The sequence below is a fragment of the Myotis daubentonii genome, chromosome 1, assembly GCF_963259705.1.
Source record: "Myotis daubentonii chromosome 1, mMyoDau2.1, whole genome shotgun sequence".
In the NCBI taxonomy this organism is placed as follows: Eukaryota; Metazoa; Chordata; class Mammalia; order Chiroptera; family Vespertilionidae; genus Myotis; species Myotis daubentonii.
Window position 1 is genome coordinate 199,884,630 of NC_081840.1, and position 14,989 is coordinate 199,899,618.

Genomic DNA, 14,989 nt, shown 5'->3' on the forward strand with positions numbered 1-14,989 from the left:
GCAAAGAGGAAATTACCAGCAAGGGCCAGAAGAAACTAGTGGGTATAAAGAGCTGGTACCCTCTGAGGCAAGGCTCAGAGATGAAAATCACCATGTCCTTGGAGAGTGGAAAATTCCATTCCGATATGGGCCTGCAATACTGTCCAAGGAAACTGATCTGAGGGAATCGGGATGCGGGGGTCGGAACTCTGAGGTAGGGAAAGTTCTCCGTAAGGCATGACAGAATCATAGGTCAAGGAGGTCCTTCTGGGTTAAAGGTGACATGGTTAGGGTGACCCTGACAATAACACAAGAAAGAAGGACAGGATTGAAGCTGGCTGCAGTTGGAAGTAGAGGAAATTAATTGGGGGGAGGGGTTAGCCAAGAGTAGGGACTGTTAGGGAAGTAATGCATTTTGAATTTGATCATTCCTGTAGACTGAATGCTTTGTGTCCCGCCAAAATTCGATGTTGAAACCTAATCCCCAATGTGATGGTGTTGAGAAGCCCTCGGGAGGTGGTTAGGTCAGTGATGGCGAACCTATGACACGCGTGTCAGAGGTGACACGCGAACTCATTTTTTTGGTTGATTTTTCTTTGTTAAATGGCATTTAAATATATAAAATAAATATCAAAAATATAAGTCTTTGCTTTACTATGGTTGCAAATTTCAAAAAATTTCTGTATGTGACACAGCACCAGAGTTAAGTTAGGGTTTTTCAAAATGCCGACACGCCGAGCTCAAAAGGTTGGCCATCACTGGGTTAGGTCATGAGGGTGGAGCCCTCCCGATGGGTTGGTGCCCTCATAAGGGGCTGAAGAGATCAGAGTCCTCCCTTCTACCACGCGAGGGCAGTAAAACACAGCCTCTGTGATCCCGGAAGTGGGCTCTCCCGGGACACCAATCTGCTGGCACCTTGACCGTGGGCTTCTCCAGCCTTCAGAGCTTAGAGAAATAAACTTCTGTTGTTTATAAGCCACCCAGCCTGTGATATTCTGTTATAGCAGCCTGAATGGACTAAGACAGCCATAGAATGAAAAACAGAAATTACAGCTGCTTTTAAAAATGAAAATAATAGCTTGGAGTATCCTTCTAAATCCTGATCAGTTTGTTTTTCTCTCTCACAGGAGCCTCCCATTATTCTTCTCATGGCCAAAAGGAAAGATAGACTTTCTGGTCCACTGTTCTATACGCCGTTACTACAGGTTATGTTGTTGCATTTTGTATCCTAAGCTTCTCTTTTAGAATCAGGAAATCAACATTTGACTAAAATTTATTAAATGAATTATAAGACTTGACTCTCTTCATCTTTAAGAGTCCTCTCTGCCAGCTACACTTCTACCTATTGCTTATAATCATATCGAAGTCACCTCTTTCATGAAGCCTCACCTGGCTCCTCTCTCTAAATGTGACTTCTCCATCCTTTCACTCTTCGGCAATATTTAATTTACCTTTATGTAGAATTTATTTATAACTCTTCCTCTTCCACAAAGGGAATAGAAGAAAATATAAAATAAATGAGAAGATGGAAATGAACAGGAAATAAGTAAGCACTATAAGATGAAGCCAACTGCCACAAACATTTATTGGGTACTTGCCATGTTCTACACACGCTAGGCCGTCCCTGCTCTCCTGGAATGCAGAACGGGGTTGGGACACACCTATGGCTTATAGACCAGTTCAAACCGAGGAAGCATTCAGAGACCAGCTTCAAGTCAGCACTAGAGATTTGATAGTAATAATTTTGCCCCCACCTATCCATTTTCTTAATCTTATTGCTATTGTTGGTTGACAGAAAATAGGCAACAGGGTATTATCCATTGTGCTAGTACTAAAGGACTTTCTAGCTCCATAGATAGCTTGGTAGGTCTTCCTTGAGCCTCTTCAAGGGTTAAGGGCTTCCATGCTCAAACTCTAAGACCTTTCATGTAATTATGCGGGGAGACAGGCTATCCTTCAGTTTTCCCAGGGAATTTCCATTCCCCTGGTGTGCACTGAATATATACTATCTAATAAAACGAACCCCTGGCAGTTTTTTTTTATCAAGTTATGGCTGCCTCTGAAGAAGAAGCCTTGTTTATATGTTGTTTTCTCTCCATTGGCTAAATGACAGCAAATAAGATAAGCAAGTGATCTTCATTTTCTAAATGTTGTAAGAACAACTGATGGCACCAACACAATCATTTACGGCTCCAGGGCAAAGTGCAGATGGAATGTTATGACTGTGCCAACATGTAAAAGTATAGATTATTACCATGGCAATGTAAAAGGCTACTGATTTCCCTCAACTCTCTACCTAATTTCTATATTTTAACCAAAATGATCATAGAGGAAAATCCCTTCTAAGCTATTTTTGAAGCAACCTACTTGCATTAGGATCTTTTTTGAAATTATAAGAATATTGGCTCTAATTTTGATTTATATCTTTATGTATAAAGCAAGAATAAGAAAAACTATAACTGAAATAGAATTTTCATAGTAATTGACCTTTTAAATAGTATTTTATTATAAAAACTATCGCATCAGGTAGTAACTAGTAATTAGAATTTTTTTCCCCCCACAGGACTTAGTTCTTCAAGATGCTAAATTTTTGCTGCTCTATTTTTAAAATTCAACTAAATTGCTCATTTAAGATCATGGGTCTCAGGGCTTCTTCACGAATTAGAATTTTACTCCCAGGTAGCTCCAAGAAATGTTAATGTTCCTGAGTCTCTTTTTTTCCCCATTACATAATAAAGCTAGTTACTATAATCTAGAAAGAGGATATTAGATGCTCCCAAAATAACCAGGTGTACACATTTGCCACCATTATTTCTGGGCTTTTTTGGTGGGAGAGGCAAGGTGCATCTGATACAATGTGGGCATTGGGCATGCAGGGTCAGTGTGGATAGGGTCATGCAGAGGTCAGACTGCGATCCAAGGGACAGGCAGGGTCTAATCTGGGAGTCATTAGATGTTGCTTGGAGCCAACAGGGTGACATTAAAAGCCAAAGGGAAATGAGTCCGGAACCCAAGGGCAACTGCTGGGGGATCCAAATAAATGTGCAAAGACAACTTTCGTGCGTAGGACCAATACTTAGTAGATCCCTGGCCATGTTTCTCAAGGTTTTCTGAGCACAACTCAGTAAGAAATATATTTTAAATCATAGTCTAACACACTCTCACTCACAGCTCTCTCATTGTGTGAGAGTTTTAGAAAGATCCTTGTCCTCACCATAGGTGAGGCACTCTGATGTTTTTGGTTCTCTTAGTTCTATTCTATTTCACTTAAATATATTGGGAGGAGACTTATGAAACTGATTTCATGCATCTGCTAATTGATAGAAGTCCCTATAGCTTAAAATGTACTGTTTTGGAGATTGGGGAGATGGGAGGAAGAGAGTAGGAAAAAAAGACTGGAGGTTGTGGTTTCTGATTTTAAGGAGATTGAAAACTCCTTAGAAAGTTAGACTATAACACATGAAACAACAAAATACCATTTAGAGGAGGGTAAATCAAAATAAGCAAATTAACAGGCAAATCAATATTAATTCCAGTTAGTTATAGAAGTGTCAGACTTGAGATGTGAATAGTTAAGGTCAGCGATTGGAGGTTTCCTGGAAAAAAAATAAAGTTAAATCCAGCTTTTGAGTGACATAGATTGATGGAGGGTCCAGAAATGGAAATAGCCCAGATGGGGTCACAGCAAGCTCTGACTGTGTGTGGCTCTCCGTTAGAGTGTGTGCTGTAGAAGGATGAAGCAGTAACTTAGGAGAGGGTGGTAGGTGAAAGCCTTCAATACTTTAGACAGCCTCAAGGGCATTCGTTGAAAACCACCTCCGCCTACAGAAACGATTGTGTTTAAGGATTATTCTTGTGACCTTGCTGAGAGAGGATGCATTGCCATCAAACTTACTGGAGACAAAGGAGATTGTTGTGATAACCCAGAGAATGGGAAAAACCTGATCTAATGTCACAGAAGTGAAAACATGAGCAGGGAAGGATCCAAAAGACTTGAGGATGCATTGGCTCCTGTGAATCAGTTTTGTGACGTGTCTTCTTGGTGTAAGAGTCTAATGCTGGGTGTGATTTGAGAAGTGATTAAAGGGACTGGTTGTTCACAGTGTCGCCTGCTGCTCTGCTAAGGCACGGCCTTCCTCCAGCCTGACCTGGATTTACCAGAGTTCATCATTGCTGGGTTAAACCACAAAGATCAAACTCATTCAAAAGTCTTTCCGCCTGATAGGATGGGACAGTGACCTTTTATCAGCCTCCCTCTGATCTCTGAAAAGCTGTGTGTACATTTAGGAAATCTGCCAGCTCCTTGGAAAATCTAACCTAAATCCTCCAAGGTAATGAAAGAAGAGAGATTTTTCATGTGGGTGGGAGTGGCTGGGCCTCAGATCCCTGCCTCTTTCTAGAAATTCGTCTTTCCCTTGAGGGTCTCACTAACTGTCCCTGCTCCTGTTTCTGTTGGGGTTGCCCTCGCCTCTCCTGCCTGGGAAGATCTAGGCCGGGGCTCATTCAGGGATCTTGATTGCAGATTTAGCTGCAAAAACCCATCACCATAAGCAGGCTGCATCTCAGAACCTCAACGTGCATACATGGCAGCTGGTATGGGTGAGCGCTCAGCCCTGTGTTGGCACTCATGACCATGCTGCCCCCACTGTTCACTGATTACAGTGTTTGTTCATCCCCACCCCCAACCTGTAGTAGGTGATAAGGCCACTTATCGGCAGGGATAAGGTCTTTTTCATCTTCATAGTCCCTTACTACTTAACACACAGTAACTGGCACTGAGGTTTATAAGTAAATTAACAGCACATGAGAATATAAAGCTATTCCAGGTGTCTCTACAAGGCTGAAGTTAACATTTATATCTTTTATTTAAAAGAATGACTCTAAATCAGTTATTAGAAATTAGTTTATCATATTAGTAGAAATTAGTTATTGGCCTTGGACGATCTCTGAGACCATCCATGGTGAATATCAAGAGGAAGACCCTAGGAAGATGCCAGGGAGCCTCAGAGACACCCACTGAGAGGAAATTCTACATATAGACAGAGGCAGAGCACCGAAATCAAGCTTCACCTACTTAATAACCTCACCTCAAATCATTCTGCCTACATCATTGCACATGCACTTAAATGCTATCTCCTACCACTCTTGTTTACGGTGCATTTCCTCAAGGTCTCCAAGGAGAGCACAAACAGGACCTATTGTTGCTTTTTCCGACCAGGCACTGTGGGTTGTCCTCCACCTCAAATCTGCAAGATTGGCACATCAGTGCTCAAGAATTGCTCTAACTGGGAAAACACATAAAGCTCCACACACCGAGGGACTGTCTCTGTTTTGCTCACTTTATCTTTAGCCTAGCACATCATAGTCTCAATGAGTATTTTTGTTGAATAAATATTCCCTGTCATCTCTGAATTCCATCCCTCCCCCTTTTTTTTCAGGGCTGGAACAACCATTATCTCTGACAACTTAAACTCCCACTTTCTTGTATTCATCATATCTGTAAGTACACAATGAAGCATTGACTTTTTCAGTTAAAATTCTGGCAGGGAGCTACAACCAATGATTAAGTCCTCTAGATGACTTTGGTATTTGTGATCAGCTATGGAGCTAGGGGGCTAGTTGAACCAACCACAGATTGACAAGTGACATTAGATGGTTCAATAGTATCAACTCCTTTGTGAAGTTGGAAGTTAATCATTTCTGTATGCCAATATAGAAGATGATGCATTTAAGAACTCCAGGTTTCTTTCTCACTCAGTTATTCACCGTCTTTTTTTAGGGTCGTTGTCGGATAGTTGCTCAGATGAACTATGAGGAAGTATCTGTACGTTCCTGTGTAATGAAGACAGGTTCCTCCACCCAGAAAAATGTCCACACTCTTCTTCCACCAAAAGGAACTCCTGCTGTAACTGGAAGAAGTTTAGAAAGTAAGAATATGTCTGTCTAATAATGTTGTATAAACGTTAGAATTTATTTCTGAGTTGTAATCTACCAATTTTGAGTCCATACCTGCCACATTATATTTATTTTTGTTAATTACATGAAATACTTTTCAGTATACCATTAAAAGGAGTATGCCCTGACCGGTTTGGTTCAGTGGATAGAGCGTCGGCCTGCGGACCAAAGGGTCCCAGGTTCGATTCTGGTCAAGGGCATGTACCTTGGTTGCGGGCACATCCCCAGTAGGGGGTGTGCAGGAGGCAGCTGATCGATGTTTCTCTCTCATCAATGTTTCTAACTATCCCTCTCCCTTCCTCTCTGTAAAAAACCAATAAAATATATTTTAAAAAAATAAAAATAAAAAAATAAAAAGAGGAAAAATTAAAATGAGTATCTCCTTTTTCATTAAATATTCTACAACCCCATTTTTAAGAAGTGCCTAGTATTACTCCTAATGAATGGATCATAATGTGAATAAGTTAAAATAGAATTTACAACAACAAAATATCTGTTCTTGTTTAAGCATCCACAGTTTCTCCCAAGACTTCATTCTCAGCTGCTAGGAAAAAAACACTAGGCACCAAGAAACCTCCACTTCAGGTAAGGTAAATGCTTTCAATTTGACTTGTCATTGAAGATGTAAATCTAAGGTTCTTTTCTCTCTAAATATCAGAGATTTTTGTTCCAGGGGTTGCAGAGTAAAGACATAGGACAGTGATGGCGAACCTTTTGAGCTCGGCGTGTCAGCATTTTGAAAAACCCTAACTTAACTCTGGTACCGTGTCACATATAGAAATTTTTTTGATATTTGCAACCATAGTAAAACAAAGATTTACATTTTTGATATTTATTTTATATATTTAAATGCCATTTAACAAAGAAAAATCAACCAAAAAAATGAGTTCGTGTGTCACCTCTGACACATGTGTCATAGGTTCGCCATCACTGACATAGGAGGATCCCTGTTGTCTTGGCACTAACCAAGGGAGCACCCCAAAATCCTATGTTCATTTCTTTAAGTCTTAAAGATGTCAAACTGATCACGTACCCTTTCAGGAAGTTTTTTGGACAGAAATTCATTCTTTCTCTGTGATATAGACTAGGCTAGCAAACTATACAAGACAAATAGCAAGATTTTGTGGGATCTTCTTTTTTTTTTGTTTTTGGATCTTCTTTGATTATCTATCCTATCTAGTAATAGACAAACATGGTAATTAACCATACCTCCGCTATGCTTCCTATTGGCTAATCAGGGTGATATGCAAATTAACTGCCAACCAAGATGGCAGCCGGCAGCCAGGCAGCTGAAGCGAACATGAGGCTTGGTTGCCCCAGTGATGGAGGAAGCCAAGGTTCCCCGCCTGCCACGCTGGGCTCTGAGCTGCACTCTAAGCAACAATGTTGCAATTATAGAAGCTAAACAAATCCCAGATTCCTGCTTTCAGCCAGCCAGCCTCTGAGCTGGAGCCGCAACAAAGTTTCAATTACAGAAGGTAAATAAATCTCAGAATAAAAAATTAAAAAAAATTAAAAAAGTTGCAGGCTTGGCCCGCCTGAAAACAGCCCTCAGCCCCTCATCCAGGCTGGCCAGGCACCCCAGTGGGGACCCCCACCCTGAAGGGGGGGGCAGTCTGAAAACAGCCATCAGCCCCTCATCCAGGCTGGCCAGGCACCCCAGTGGGGACCCCCACCCTAAACGGGCTATGGGCAACCTGAAAACAGCCATCAGCCCCTCATCCAGGCCGGCCAGGCACCCCAGTGGGGACCCCCGCCCTGAAGGGGGTACGGGCATCCTGAAAACAGCCATCAGCCCCTCATCCAGGATGGCCAGGCACCCAAGCGGGACCCCCACCCTCATCCGGGACACCATTCAGGGCAAACCAGCCAGCCCCCATCTGTGCACCAGGCCTCTATCCTATATAGTAAAAGGGTAATATGCAAACTGACCCTAACAGCAGAAAGACAGGGAATGACTGGTCACTGTGACACACACTGACCACCAGGGGGCAGATGCTCAATGCATGGTGGTCAGTGAGCTCCCACATGGAGGAGCTCTGCTCAGCCACAAATCAGGCTGATGGCTGCCAGTACAGCGGTGGTGGTGGGAGCCTCTCCTGCCTCCTAAGCAGCGCTAAGGATTTATGACTGCAGCTTAGGCCTGCTCCCTGCTGGCAAGTGGACATCCTCCAATGGCTGCTGGGCTGCCAGAGGGATGTCTGATTGCCATCTTAGGCCCAATCCCCTGGGGAGCGGGCCTCAGCCAGCAGATGGTCATCCCCCAAGGGGTCCCAGACTGTGAGAGGGCACAGGCTGGGCTGAGGGACCTCCTAGACCCCCCAAGTGCACAAATTTTTGTGCACCGGGCCTCTAGTCTATATATAAAAGCCTAATATGCAAATTGTCCCCTCGAGAGTTTGACCAGGAGACCAGGAATTCGATTGCTTGCTGTGACGTGCACTGACCACCAGAGGGCGGCACGGACTTGAGGGAGACCCTGTCCGGAAGCCAGAATGCCCTGATCGGCCCTGATTGCCAGCCAGGCCTAGGGATCCTACCCATACATGGATTTCATGCACCAGGTCTCTAGTACTTAATAATGCTCTTGACTATACTTAATTTATAAGTATACATTCACTGTCATTTGTTAAGTAGCTACTCTTTTTTCTGGAATTGGGGCACAAGTATGAGTAAGACCCAACCTTATGAAGAAGGGAGCTTTTAATCTCCATTGGCAAAGTAAATTATTTGTAAATGCTTCTGAAGAGTACAAATGATTTGTAAATAACATTTGTGGGTTTTTAAAAAATGTAATTCATTATTATATATATCTATGGTACAAATGGCCTGGCCTGCTTCATGCAGAGTATCATACCTCTTTTGTCTTGAGACCCTATTTGCAAGTCCTTAGTAATGGACTAGCAAAGAGAAATGTTTGATAACTAGAGACAGACAATTGTATTTGATATCTATGTTGATAATCATCAGGTTGGTGCCATTCCTTAATGTCCCACAAAAAGCACATTCTCTTTCAGAGGAGGATCTAACCATTAATCCCATCACCCAGCACTGATGGATGACCTATCAACTGTTCTAATATTGATGGCTCCCTGCTCAAAGAGGGTTTTCTGCCCTCCTACCATCATTAGCTACTGCTTTTTTCTTTCACTGATTCATCAAATACTTCTTGATCACCTATTTCTATGGTGCTGCTACTCTCTGCTTATGATACCACCTCTCTTGGGCCCAAGGCATTCCCCTGCCTTTTTGAAAGTCACAGTCTTGGTAATTATTCCAGTACGTGTCCTGGATACACTAGAGATTTTCCCTGGTTCTTGGACTAATAGGAGAATAAAATAAGGTAACTCAATTTTAATTGAATGTGGTATATCTTATTTGATGGAATTAAGGAAAATCACAAGCTTTAAAAAATTTAAATTACTTTAATAAGCACAATGTAATTTCCTAAATTAATTAACATATCATTTATTAACTATCATTAAACCCTTGTTAATTAAACAGAATGGTAAAGTTGAATAAAAAATGGATGATTTCCTAAAGGAGATGAAATTGTGATTTAAACATCATTCTTAATTGGTTTAAGAGGCACATCCAACATTGTATAATTCAGCCAGGACTTGCAACTACAGGATGATGGAAAACTTCAGACAGGTAGAGCATTCTGGGAGCAGGAGACAGTGAGGATTATTTCCCAGAGGATGACTGTATTCTATCTTATTCTATTTCAGTGGTTATTAACTTTCTATGGTTAAGAATTCAGTATACATAAATCAGGAATTATTTACTGAGTATTTCTTACATGCCAGACATTTAGGCATAGGAGCTGAGGATTTATGGTGAACACCAGAGTCTCCTTCCAACAGAAGAAATAGAATGTGTACATGCATATTCATACCAGTTTTTACACAAAACTCTCAGAAAGTACATAGACCTCAAAGTTCATCCATGGCAACCCCTAGGTCTGTGAATTTAATTTTAGGACTCTTTCCATATTTAAAGTTATCCAAGCAAAGAATGATGTATGTGTCTTAGGACTAGTCATTTTGCTTCCCGAGGCTTCCATTTTTGTGTGTATTAAATAAGGGTAGTAAATCAAAATTTTCTATTTCTAAAAATCTCTGAGTCTATGAGCAGGTATTATAAATATGCTTATCTATTTGTGTCATTCATTTCTCCATTGCTCATATATTTGTGTGTGGATAAAAAAAATAGTACAAAATGGAGTATAACAAAATAGAATGGAATGAAGGAATCCTCAGGAATATAGAGACCATATCAACTCCTGCACAAGGGCAGGGGCCATCCAGATGTTTCCATGGTGAATGTCAGAGCTGGGACTTAGCTTTGAATTTCCTGACTTCCAGCCCACAGTCCTTTCCACGGTGCCATGGCACGTACAAAGATTTATCCCCTACTAATGCCCACGACGTGGTTGGTTACTCTAGATTAATAATTTTAAAAATTCATGTCGAATCTCAATTGTTTGCTTATTGAATTAAGATATTTATCTTTAACTGGAGATGTTAGTAATGATAATATTTTATAAAATTGGCTCCTTGGTATAAAAGACACTTATGAAATTCAGGGATATTTGGGAAATCCAGAAAGTTTCACTAGTGGCAGTAATCCTGGTGTTAGGGTTGAATTATGCTCCCCCAAAATTCATACATTGAAATCCTAACCCCCAGGAACTCAGAATGTGACCTTATTTGAAATTTGGGTTGTTATAGAAGTTATTTAAGATAGTTAAGATAAGGTCATTAGAGCGGGTCCTAATCCAAGAAAGACTGTTGTCCTTAGAAAAGGGGAAATTTGGACACAGCCACATGCTAGTACACCCAGGGAGAATGCCAAGTGAAGATGAAGGCCGAGTTCAGGGTAATGCTTCTATAAGCTAAGGCACACCAAGCCACTGGAAGCCAGGAGAGAGGCTTGGAACAGATTCTCTCTCACAGCCCTTTGAAGAAACAATCCTGCTGACAACTGGGTTTTGGGCTTTCAGCCTCTAGAAACTGTGACTGATCTTAAAATCATTGTAATTAGTACTTGCACACTCAATGTAAGTAGCAGATGTAATTTCTTTAAAATACTTACCAAAAACACATCAAGTTCTCCTAAACATGAAAAGCAGAATGTCCTTAACTATACATCACTCTTCCGCCAAAATAGATCTAGAAACATTGAGTGTACAAGTACATTGTTTAATTACCCAGTTTGAGTCCTTTGTTACAATATGCCTAGCAATCCAATATGCCTTGGAAGTCACATGGTCTCTCTGGACTTTGGTTTCCCCATCTGTCAAGTAGGGGGTGAACCAGATAGGTAAATAGTTTTCAGATGGTGCTGGGAGCTCTTTGGGGGGCGTGTGTGGGTATGTGTTTCTGTGATACAACCCTTGAGCCACACCGGCCGATCAGCGTGGACTACTCCGAACAGAAAGGTGAGGATGTATCTTTTTAAGGTTATAAGTTAACACTGATTTTTAAAATTTAATTCTTTCTTATTTTGTGTTTATTTCTCATTTAGCTTATTATTTTCTTATTTCATGGTATCAACAACTAAGACTTTCAGCTGCGTTTCATAACATTAACTTTTTATTTGAAAAAAAAAAAAAAAGGTCTTTCTTGAAACTTAAAAGAAAATATATGAAAACACCCCACCAGACTACATGGTATTTAGGTGATATCATCATCATCTTTTATAATTCCCTGCATGAGGATAATCTAGGCAAAATTGCTTTTTAGGAACAAATCTGAATTTTGTGGGACTTGAACGTTATATAATTTAGGGATCACTTTTTAAGAAAAAGAATTTGTAGCCATTTCATCTGAAAACACCATATTTCAAGATGTGTCAACCTGGCTGGGTAGCTTAGTTAGTTAGAACATCATCTCAATACACCAAGGTTCCGATCCTGGGCTAGGGTACATACTAGAAGCCAACCAACGAATGCATAAATAAGTAGAAAAACAAACTTATGTTTCTCTCTCAGTCTCTCTCCTCCCCTCTCTCTGAAGTCAATCAATAAAAAAATCTTTAAAATGTGTCAGATATGCCATGATGTATTGAGATACATAGATATGCAAGTTTGCTCTGAGAAACACGCATTGTGTGTTTCTGTAAATTTTTACTTACATTCATAGAAATTGTGAAAATTTTTGTTTTGTAAGAATTCCACAAAAAGTACATGTGAGCCCTAACAAGTTTGTCTCAGTGGATAGAGCACTGGCCAGTGGACTAAACGGTCCCCGGTTCAATTCTGGTCAAGGCCACATACCTCAGTTGCAGGCTCAATCTCTGGCCCTTGTTGGGTCGTGTGCAGGAGGCAACCCATCAATGTATCTCTCTCACATCAATGTTTCTCTCTCTCTATCTCTCCCCCTCCCTTTCACTCTCTCTAGAAATCAATGAAAAACTATCTTCAGGTGCAGATTAACAACAACAAAAAAGTACATGTGACATGTTTATAGGTGCCATATGGAGCTTATTTTTAACAAAATGGAAATTTCATTTTGATTAGGACTCAATGAGGTCAAATCTTCAACTTACAATTTTATGTGCCTGTTAAATGGAAGAATTCTCCATAGAACAGTTTCTGTCTCTCTTTCCATGTTCATAACATAATATAGCCAGTATCCCTCATCATCACATTATGAGCCAGATGAGTCACAGAGTGGGCACTTGAACTATTCATGGGAGGCAACTGGCAACCTAATTAAACAGAGAAGTGACTGATTACTACATCAGTATATCCCGCTAAATCCAAGCCAAATGTGTCTCCAACTCAACTTCCCCTTACCTGGTCCTGGTCCTGCAAAGTACTTCTGGCCACTCCAGTGCCACCAAACAAGATGGAAAATATAAATGGAGAGAAAGTAGTAGTGGAAAGAAAATGCTATCTTAAACAATTGCAACTAAAATGTATAACTTTTGCAAAATTTACAAAAATATAAGTACATGTGAATATGTTGCTGGAGCCTCTCCTAGAACTTGGAAGGGGCCTGTGCAAGAGGAGGTCTTAGACCTTAAGATTCATTATTTCCCGGTACATCTGCCTCTGCAGATTCTTACGTACTCTGTGGTATAATTCAAATGCATAAAGGGAAAAGATTTTTAGAACAATTATAATTTTTGTAGGCATAATTTTAAAAACATGAATATTGCTACAAATTATTGGAGAATATAGTTAGCAATAATATAAAGTGCCCTGAATATTTTAAGTTTGATATTTTCATGGTGATGGGGTGAGTCAAGGCAGAAATTTGGGATTCTGAGGAATGAGTTCTTGAGTAGCTAAATTAGTTTAACCAGCATTTTTAAGTTGATAAAAACAATATATCTTATTTGTGCATCCTAAATGTATAATAATGTTTACATGTGACTTACACTTTATTCTATTTAATTAAATAAAATTACTTATGCACTAAGATCATTTCCTGCCATAAAAAATGTTAAATATGTCAGTTGTATCCCCTTATCTTCTAATTAAATCTAACAAGTATGTCAGTTGTGTATCATTGTACCCAAAGTTATGCTAGATTGTCTAATTAAGGAAATACATCTTTTTATTTATTTATTTAAGATGTTAATGTAACTCACTGTCTGAAAAAATCTGTACGGGGTAGCATTCAATCCAACAAATGCAAATTTAAGTTTCAAGGTATAACAGGCAGGAATTTTAAAAATATATATATATATAACATTTTCTTTATCTCTGAGGAGTTTACAGCTTTGATGCCACGATCTGAGAGTAAAAACCATATGTAAATAAGTGCTCTGTTGTCTTAGTGAAAGGAGTTTTTAGGGGTAAAATAGGCAGGTTTAGGGAGTTTTAGGAATTAGGGGGCCCACGGGGGAGGGAGGCCTAGTTGGTTGGGGACTGGGAGCTGCCAAAAGGCGCCACAGGGTAAGGGGAGAGGAACACACCCATTCACAGAAGATAAGGGGAAAGCACAGGGAGTAATGAAACAAAAGGGAAAAAGAGGAAAACAGCTTTTCACAGGGGATAGAGAATTCTACCACTGAAGGGGGAGGAACTAGGGGGGCACCCACGTGGGCTTTGAGCTTTGAAGCTGCTATAGGGACCAATCAGAATGGAGTATCAGGACACAAAGAACTGCAGCCTTTATAAACCTTAGGAAAAAGGATTAGTGGGCTACCCCCTTTGGGGCCCCCTCCCTATGTGGGAGTCTGTACTTGTTCCCAGTAAATTTTCAGCTTTTCATATGCCATCTTTTGTCGTGGCTTCATTCTTCGAATCCACCTGGACAAGAACCCAGGAAAGAAATCAGCTTTGCATCCTGCTCAGAGAAAAACCACGCGTTTCAGTTTGGTTCCACTAGGTATGTGGTAGATAGGTAGCCATTTAGGGAAGGACAGTTACATGACCTACAGTGGTCAGATAGAGAGCGAACTGAATTTTAATGAATGGAAAAAAGTGAGCTTCCCGGGAGAGTAAATGCTTTCTCATTCACAAGCAGAGCAAATAGTTTTTTAAAGTATTTTGAAATTTGCCATACAGATTGTGGAGTTTGCTGATGTTCTGTTAGGTAGGTTAAAAACGATTCCATAAGAGGTATTTTGCTTAGGTTGAGTTCCAAAACTCCTTTAGAAATCAGAGAACTCAGAATAAGGAAAACAATCTTGGAAAAGAGGAACAAAGTTGGTCAAGGTTGTGCTTATGCCTCCTTAGCCAATTATCAGTGATGGCGAACCTTTTGAGCTCGGCCTGTCAGCATTTTGAAAAACCCTAACTTAACTCTGGTGCCGTGTCACATATAGAAATTTTTTGATATTTGCAACCATAGTAATACAAAGATTTATATTTTGGTATTTGTTTTATATATTTAAATGCCATTTAACAAAGAAAAATCAACCAAAAAAAATGATGAGTTTGTGTGTCACCTCTGACACGCCTGTCATAGGTTTGCCATCACTGAATTTGTGGGGAGCTGATATAGGGTTAAGCCTCGGACTGACCTGTGGGCAAAGTCACAAACAATTCCCAGCTTAGAGGGCACAGTCCTCTTAGCATAATTAGGCTTGACCTTAT

At 40.4% G+C, this 14,989-nt stretch overlaps 1 protein-coding gene across 1 annotated transcript in view; it reads left to right on the forward strand.

The window, feature by feature from the left end:
* The window catches only part of LOC132227423 (uncharacterized), an 84,043-nt gene that overhangs the window by 52,384 nt on the left and 16,670 nt on the right, over positions 1 to 14,989 (forward strand). Inside the window, exons 8-11 of the mRNA XM_059682494.1 lie at positions 1,107 to 1,184; positions 5,418 to 5,478; positions 5,759 to 5,906; positions 6,443 to 6,519. Of these exons, the coding sequence (XP_059538477.1) occupies positions 1,107 to 1,184; positions 5,418 to 5,478; positions 5,759 to 5,906; positions 6,443 to 6,519 (364 nt within the window). The remainder of the gene's footprint in view (positions 1 to 1,106; positions 1,185 to 5,417; positions 5,479 to 5,758; positions 5,907 to 6,442; positions 6,520 to 14,989) is intronic.